The sequence below is a fragment of the Manihot esculenta genome, chromosome 15 (genome assembly GCF_001659605.2).
Source record: "Manihot esculenta cultivar AM560-2 chromosome 15, M.esculenta_v8, whole genome shotgun sequence".
NCBI classification, from domain to species: Eukaryota; Viridiplantae; Streptophyta; class Magnoliopsida; order Malpighiales; family Euphorbiaceae; genus Manihot; species Manihot esculenta.
The window spans coordinates 9,565,702-9,574,829 of NC_035175.2; the positions used below are offsets into that span (position 1 = coordinate 9,565,702).

Genomic DNA, 9,128 nt, shown 5'->3' on the forward strand with positions numbered 1-9,128 from the left:
CTTTTATTTTTTAAATGATACTTTATTTGTTAACTTTCTAATATTAATATATATATTTTAGAAAAAAAAAAGTAAAATTTATTTAAATTAAAAAATAAAAGTTTATTTGTTAACTTTCTAATATTCATATATATTGTAGAAAAAAAAAAGTAAAATTTATTTAAATTTTTAATAATGTGAACTACTTATGTACAAAATTGAACCAAATAAAAAAAAATTGATTCCATTTAATAGTTTTTGTATTCTCTGTTAGGTTACAATTTCACAGTACAACACAGTTGGGTTTTACAGTAGTTGTTTCACAGCAATTCATGAAGCCCAAATTAACAACAATCAACAGATCATGATTCCTATGCTGTCCGTAAAATCAAATTGAGATCTCAACCGACAACAACAGCGATTCAAGTAAGACGGCGCCCGTATACTCAATTTTACAGATCACCCAGCCACATCGACTCAAGCAAAACGACGCCCACATCCCCAAGGCTTAGAATAAGCTCTGCCATTCTTAGGGCCCTTCCCCCGTGTTCCCCAATTGCAATCGCACACCAGGTGCCGATGCATGCTCTAAAAGCCAACAATGGTTTGAATTTGAACATCCAATAACAAAATTTGACTAGCTATTTATTCTTTAACCATTGATTAAAAGATGTGCATACAATGACCCAGTTCCCTAATCTAATGCAGGTTAAATCGGAAGTTGGATAAAGTACCTCCAGAGAACCACATGCACATTTTTCAACTTAAATATATAGAAACATTAAACCGATTTATAGGCATCAAACGTTGATCCATGTTCAGAAAGATGATAACAGTAACATCCCAAATATTAAATCTACCAAATAGGCTTTTCAAATCAAAGCAAAATATCCGATAAACAAAAATGACGAGAAGTCTACAAAATTTGAAATCCATAAGACCAACATTCATCTCTTTGCACCTCATTCATCAGAGTATAGAGCTTACATAAATAAGTTTGGCCTGGATGCCTTGTATGTTGTCTTGAGCTTTCTAGTTGGCGGTCTAACCTTCTTGAAAACCAACGGAAACTTGATCTTCGAATTATGGAATTGCTTGGTGCTCTCCCTTTTGCACAGCTTAGCAGGAATGGTGGCAGTCTTGATAATCTGAATGCAAGGAAACCTCACTCTATGTCGAGAAGCCATCTCATTGTACATTTGCTCCACAGCACCATTCAGTGTTGTATCGCGATATTCCTTGTACATGTTGTGGTAACCTGTTCGGCTTTGGTAACGCAGCCAAATGCCATAGTTCTTGATCTTGGTCGGGTTTTTCTCAAAGATCTACAAGGCATTTTACATAAATTATCAGTAAAAGGAACAAGGAGAAGAAAATACTAAAACATCAAAGAAAAATCTAACATGCAACCAAGCTCGGCCAAGGAAACAAAATTTAAATAGATCTGTACCATAAGCCATTCAGTTGGAATAAACTAATATAAAGATTACAGGTAACAGCACCAGGCCTCCCCAACAGAAAGAAGACAAGCTTAGGGAGAGGATAAAAAGGCAGCAGACATATTGCTTCAAGGAAAGCAGTCAGATCACACTTTTAAAAATGACACAATAAACAAATTCAACACTAATTTCTTTTAATTTCAAGCACAGTTTCAGCAAACAGTTCGATTAGAAATCAGTTCCTCTTCGTATTCAGTTTCAAAGATTTGCAAAAGACTGATTCCCAAGTGTAACAAGACTTCAGCGCCTTTCAAATGGATGGGATTTAGAATCAAATGACGAGCAAATGTAGTTGCTCCAATGTTCCCCTCAAAGCAATGTGCAACAGCTGAGGGAGAGATATGAAAGAAGCAACACAAGTTATATTGCTTCAAGGGAACGAGTCAAGTAGGAATGAGCCATATATCCGCACTGACCAGATAATGAAGCATTCAAACTAGTTCAGCCTACATAATTAGTTTGGCTAGAATGTAAAGTTGTCTTCGAATTCAGTTCCAAGAAATTTGGAAGAGACTAACATTTCCTGTAGATTACACTGTTCAATGTCATTAAATGAACAAGAAATAGAATAACTTAACAACAAATTGTAGCTGCTCCAGTGTTCCCCCAAAGCAATGTGGAACTGCTGAGGAAGACATATTAAAAAGCAACACAATTTATATTGCTTCAAGGGAACGAGTCCAGTGGGAACAAGTCATATCCACACTGACCAGATAATGAAGCAACCCAAACCAGTTCACCCTACTTTGATCTTTGAAGTCCAAACATATTCCTAGACAGTACATGTAACATAAGGGTTCTCTCTTCAAATTCAGCTCCAATAGATCATAAACAACTGATAGTTTCAATATCAATAACGACCATGTAGAGTTCCCTTTGACTGGATTGAGATTGACTAACATAAAGAGCAAATGTAGTTACCCCAGTGTTCACCCAAAAGCAGCAACGAATAGCTGTGGGACAGATAAATAGAACAACACAAGTACTATTGCTTCAAGGGAACGAGTCTAGCGGGAACTAGTCAAATCCACACTGACCAGATAATGAAGCATTTAAACAGGTACACTCATAACATCTTTTCAATGTTTAAGCATACAACTTCAATAAGTAGAAGTTTGGCAAGAACAAGATTGCTTAAACCCTGCACATTGTATAGTTTAGCTTTATTATAAAATTACCAAGTAGAGGCATCAATTCAACTGCACAGTAGCATGGAAAAATAATTCACAGTTTAGCTGCATAAATTGATGGTGAAAAGCAACAGAAGCTACAAGCAGGAACAAACAAACATCAAGATGGATAATTTTCAAAATCCCAATAGGATTTTTAATTGAAATGAAACTAATTCTTAACAACAAAAGACCAGGTAAACATATAACAGAATAAGCTAAAACCAAAACAAACAAATCACTAAAACAGAACACCATTGTTGTAAATGGCAATACTATGTACATGCCATAATTTTTTACACAAAATTATCATTCCAATCAGCTGTGCCAATAACAAATTGACATTCAGCATTTATACCTCATTGATAGCAAGAACTTGGCCATTGCTCTTCTTGACCTTCTTCAGCTTCCTGAGGAAATACCTGTCAAAACAAACACACATAAATAACAAGTGCCAACTAAAAAAATCCAATACCACATTCATCCTAACCAAAAAAAAAAACATCAAATCTAATAATAACTCACCAGAACTTGGACTTTGCACGAACCTCATTCGTGGCCCACAGCTTCATCCGGTAAATCTTAGGGTGCTCATCTGTCTCGGTGGGCAACCCTCTTCCAACAACCTGGTACTGGTGAAACTACACCCAACAAAAGGAAATAAAAAAGGAAGAAAAAAAAAAGCAAACGTCAAACCTGGTATGTAATTGCTAAAATTCTCGTAAAAACAATAGCAAATCAACACTATCTTTCACAATTGCATACCTTTCAAAACCTTATTGACACGAAAACTAAATGGTTCGAACTCCTAAGTTCCTAAACCTATTCAAAAGTGGATCCTACTATCTGGATTTTTAAGAGATATCCGACACTCGTATCATGAAAAAGCAAAATATAAATAAATGTAGAGCATCCAAATTAGTAAACCAATTCATCTGACAATATAAAACACATAAAATGAAAGAAAGCGCAACCCACAAAACCAGCTCAAAATGCAGAGAATAACTTGGTTGCCTGGCAATCCAAGTAAAGAAGAAGAAAAGTGATTTAGGCGACGTAATCAAGCAGGTACAGAGTGGGAAAAAATAAAGGCCTTTTTTCCTAGTAACCAAACAACGTAAGATGGAACCCATAAAACAAAAAGATCGAGCTAAACTGAAGATTGAAAAGGCACAAATACAAATAGCAACCCGGGACTTTGATTGCTGTATCGTTTAATCGATTAGAGTAGCGAAGTTGTGTTTGAACTTACCCTGTGAGTAACCATTTCTTGAGGGAAGAATATAAACTGGAAATATCTCCGGCTTGCAGTCCCCTCCCACTCTCTATTGTAGAAGAGCAGCGCCTTAGGGTTTCGGTGGATTTATATAAGAGCCCGGAAAACCCTAATACTAAAGATGGGTTAGAGTAACATGTAGTTTCACAGAAACATGTTCACAGTCCAATTGGAGTATCACACGTTGATTTAGCTAATGTAATTTAGATTTTATTTAATAATAATTTCCCATCTCACTTTAAGAATTGATATTATACAGGTAAAATATCATATTTTTAATATTAAGTACATTCTAATATTATAAATATATTTATAAAATAATTTATTGAATTAATCTATAATGTATACAAAGTGTAAATAGAGGTAATGCAATATTGCCAAATATAGCATTACATAGTATTTAATAATTATAAATTTATTTTATTTAAAATTTTTTAATTTTATTATTTAATCATATTGATATTTTATTTAATTTTGGAATAGCTAAAGAATTATTTTAACATTTAGTAAAATAATTTACTGATTAAGTGAATCAGAGTATTCACCAAAATTGATATTTCGTTGTTAATTTACAAAAATAAATTACATTAAATTAAAATTTATGGCCCTGTTCTTCTGGTATATATTTAGTGGAATATCAACTTTGAAAATATGTAGTATGTTAAAATAAAAAATTCTATTAATTTTTTATGAAATTTAAAACAAAATTAATTAACAATTCTAAAAATATCATTTACCTTAAGATAAATGAGCAAAATTCTCATTTTATTAAGGAAAATTGTTTATTTTTTAAATAGTATTAAGGAAAATTGTTAAACTTGTCAATAATTAGTGAAATTAATACTTGTATATTCAATGATAAAATGTATAGTAAATGAAAAAGTGAAGTTGTAATTTATGTGCTTTAACCTGATGGTAAATACATTTTGAGAGATTTTGGATTTTATTGTTTCGATCTCAATTTTTATTTTAAAAAAAATTATAATTCATGTTTTCAAAAAGTAAATTATAATAAAACTTAATTGCAAATTTTATTAAAAATGTGAGGTTTATGTAATTTATATTTTTCAAAGACTATTATACCTAAAAAATCCAAAATTCAGAGAAATTTAAAGAAAAAAATTATAAATACCTTAATTTTTCAAAATTCTAAATTAGGCTTTTTTTTATAAAAAAAAAAATCAAGGAATGTATGGCTCCGTTGGCTATAACCTGGGTCCGCTGGAGGGTATGATAGAAATGTCTGGATTAGCAATGGTATCGAATATCAACTATGAAGTAACCAGTTGATAAAGGTCCCGGCAGATCATGAAGATATTGATTCCAACATGTAACACAATTTTTTTTGAATGGGGAATGAGAAGTGGATATTCAAACTTATATCTTTTTGCGCGGTATAGTGGAAAAATTATTTTTTAGTTTATATATATAATATAATTAATAAATTTTTATTTTTATTTTTAAAATTTTATATTTTCATTCTTAATTTAATTTTATCAAAATTTATAATTAAAAAAAGATAATATATAATTTTAAAAATATTTTTATCAATAATAAAATTAAAAATTATTATTTAGTCTCTATAATATAAAAAAATTTACTAATTAATTATTTAATTTTAAAAAATATATTAAAATGTCTCTAATATTTTAAAAAATTTACTAGTTAGTTATTCATTAATTTTATTATTAACATTTTACTATTTAATCTCTATAATTTTAAAAAATTTATTAGTTGATCTCTCAAATTATTAAAAAATTTATTAATTAATCACTTTATATTAGAAATATTTTAGATTTTCTTTTATAATACATAATGACTAAAAATAATAAAAAGACTAATAAGTAGACTTTTTAAAATATCAAAAATATTTTAATATATTTTTTAAAATAAAAAATAACTAATACTTAGTACTTATTAAAAGAAAATCGAAAATTGAGAGCGGCATCAAAACACAATTTATATTACATTTTAATTTATATTTTATATGTTTTAACTTTTATTATATTTAATGATTTTGAATTTTAAATTTATTAATTTTTTTTATTTATTTATGAAAATTAAATTTGAAATTTTTTTTTCTAAATTTTAATGAAATTAAACTTTAAAATTATTGGATTCAAAAATATTAGATTCAAAAAATAGATATATAAATCTATTAATTATATAATATCTTAAGAACGAAAAAGTATTTTTCCTTTGGATTATTTTAGAGAGTGACTTATAAATTTATAGAAATTAAATTTCGGATACTAAAATATTAGGTTTTAAAAAAGGTAGTTTGATTATTTTTCCTGTCATTACCGTCATTCTCTAATTTAAATAGAATCAAATTCAAAGAATAATTAGAGAATCAAGTTCAAAAAATAAGTATTGTACGAATTCATTAATTATACTGTATCTCAGAAATGAAAAAATAATTTTTTTTATTTTTAATTACTGTACTAAGTTAGATTAGATTGCAACTTAATAATTTTTAAATAAATTTAAAACCGGATATTCCAAATATACCACATTTCCTTAGTATTTTCTTTTCCTTCAACTTTTATTCATAGAAGACATTACTAGCATTTCAAACGCACAAAGAAGAACTGCATTATTGTCTTTAAACATTAAATGGCAACATCAAATGATACTATAATACAAACCATTCATTTTACAGAATCCCTCATCTAAATATACAGTCTGGTCTTCCTCACCAGGTAAGTGCTCCACTTTTTACGCCAACAGCAATCATGACAACAATAGTCTGAACACATCAAAAAACACAATCCTGTATGAGCACAGGCAATATATAAAAACCATGCTTCCCAGCAAGCAGCAACTAAAATGGCAAATGAAGTACAATTTCATCACAAAACAGAAACAGAAGACAAGCCCCACAGAATCATAAGACTTAAAGATGCAAGATAAATAAGCTTTATTCGTTCTATTTATGCTCATATCTAGCTTGCCATTATCCACATCAAATGAAAAGAAAAGGTCATAACTGGAGGGGGCTTCATGGCAGAACAAATTAGAGAAGACCCATATTTTGCCAAATTATAACGAAGAAAAGGTAAATTTTATTAGATAATCTGGATAGAAGGGTAAGTTATTTATAACACGGTTCTTTTTCATCTATGTATTGGTCTATGCGACATCTTTCTCTAATCTTAGTTCTGGGTTTAACAGATACCTTTCTGTGACAATGAGAATACATGACAAATCCATAATTTCAGAACACATAGGATTAGAAGATGAACAGGCCTGTAACTGAAACAAAACTACTGAACTACACCCTTAAGGGAATAATTAACTGATGAATAGGGATCACCTACAGCTATTGCACATGCAACCAATCCAGGCTTTTCTCTGTAATCCACCTGAACACAAAGTAGAATAACAGTTGCAATATACCAAGGAATGCCACCTAAAAAGAAACCAATAATAAACCTGAAAAAGAAAGACAAATGGTTAACATCATTTACACGCAGACCACGGAAAATACATTGATCTTTCTTGCTCACAAGAATGTAAGGTCCCTGGAAGTAGAGGATTAGTGACTGGTGAGCAGATGCTTGTCATATGAACTAATAGATTGACTTAATTTCTTTGTTAATTGGCTAGTGAAGCCAAAAGATAAATGTGAATGTAGTTCTTGGGCTGTATGGAACACATTGAAAATTCATGAAACAATTACTTTCTCCCTCTACTTTTTCCTCCTGATCTGCTGTCCTCTTCTGTCTAGTGCTCTCTCTCTCTCTCTATTTTCCTCTAATTTCCCTTCCTTTCTTGTCTTGCAAACACTATTGTTGTGATTGAGTCACGACAATTGGTTTCTACTGCTCATAGAAGATGACTGGGAAATAGCAAGAAGGCAGAGGAAGAATATTCATCTCCCACCAAAGAAATTTTGTGCACAATTGTTTGTGAGAATGTTAAGATCAGCAGCTTTAAGTTGTAAGCTTGTAAGATACTCTTCTGGCTGCAATCTCAGGTCAGTGAAATGAAACCAAACTGTCAATCGAGGAGTTTTAAGAAATTTTTTACCAGAAAAACTAGAGAAAAGTTTCTAGGGAATGCAAAACCATCGTCTCCAAGACCTAATAGAACGAGAAGATAATGAATGCCAACTTACGAGAACCATCCCATGCCCATACCACAGAACGGAAGTCTATGTTCTCTCAGGGGCCTTTCTTCAATGACTTCATAACCTATCAAAACACGAATTCGATAAGCTCTATATTTAATTTGAACACCTAAAAACGAACCAAACCTACAGCATGAACAAGTTCCTTCAATTAAGTAATTATCTACTCAAAAACTCAACGAATAAATCATCAAAAACCACAATGAAGACTCGGTTTTTTTAGAAATAAATAAATGGGGGAGAACCACATAATCAATAAATTTATGTAAACACCTGATGCAACGTTGCTATATCCATGAGAATCGTACTGAGGATTAACAGGAGCAACTGACTGAGGAAAACCAACGACCGTATGGGACGGTGGCTGCGGAGCAGGAGGGTAATAGTTGGCGACGCCCTGAAAAGTCCCATAATAGTACAGGCTCTGCAGTTTGCCGGCTAGATCCCTGTCTTTCCCTTCTTCAGTCATTGTTTCGTTTTCTTGTTCTGCTTCTGTTCCTCCTCACCGTAGAGTTGGGATTTGGGTTTCACGGCTACGTGTTAGATATATGATTTTTTTTTTTCTTTTTTGCAGAGAAAGTAAGAGCACTAACTAGTGAAAACAGATTCTAGGATGAGCTACGCCAATACAATGATGCAGCAGCTGGAGGAAAAGCTGAGGACGAGAACAGAGGGACGATGAACTTCTAATGGAAGACTGACTTGCTATCCGCGCTAAGCAATCTGCTGTAGAATTTTCTCTACTGACAATATGCATAACTTTGACTTCATCTAAATTGCGTCGGGAGAAAAACAATTAAAATGATATTTTAATAAATTCCAAGTTTATAATTCATTAATTTAAACCAAACAATTTTGAATCATTAGGCTGGAGGTAGCGTTTTTCGGGGGAAACGGAAAAGTAAAAAGTCGTTAAGGTTAGGCCCGCGGCCGGGGAACGGACTGGATTTTGGTTGGGCTTCTTAAATTCATAATTGCTGTTTCAATCAACTAATCAATCCTGTTCTTGGATCCTTTCATTTGGTGGGTTTAAATCACCATTGGAGTGTCTTCCTCCCTTTTCTTTTCTTTGC

The 9,128-nt window shown here is 31.6% G+C and overlaps 1 protein-coding gene across 2 annotated transcripts; it reads right to left on the reverse strand.

The window, feature by feature from the left end:
• Positions 1–750: 750 nt before the first annotated feature.
• LOC110601684 (60S ribosomal protein L18a) lies at positions 751–8,791 on the reverse strand. Of its 2 annotated transcripts, XM_021738915.1 has the most exons (6): positions 8,329–8,791; positions 8,044–8,119; positions 7,244–7,358; positions 3,173–3,288; positions 3,006–3,069; positions 751–1,304 (listed from the first exon to the last, which is right to left on the reverse strand). In XM_021738915.1, the coding sequence occupies exons 1-6, from the start codon at positions 8,522–8,524 to the stop codon at positions 963–965; spliced, it is 909 nt and encodes a 302-aa protein (XP_021594607.1). In that variant the 5' UTR covers positions 8,525–8,791; the 3' UTR covers positions 751–962. The 2 variants fall into 2 exon arrangements, with proteins under 2 accessions (XP_021594607.1, XP_021594605.1); XM_021738913.2 differs by lacking the exons at positions 7,244–7,358; positions 8,044–8,119; positions 8,329–8,791 and adding an exon at positions 3,900–4,043.
• Positions 8,792–9,128: the final 337 nt, after the last annotated feature.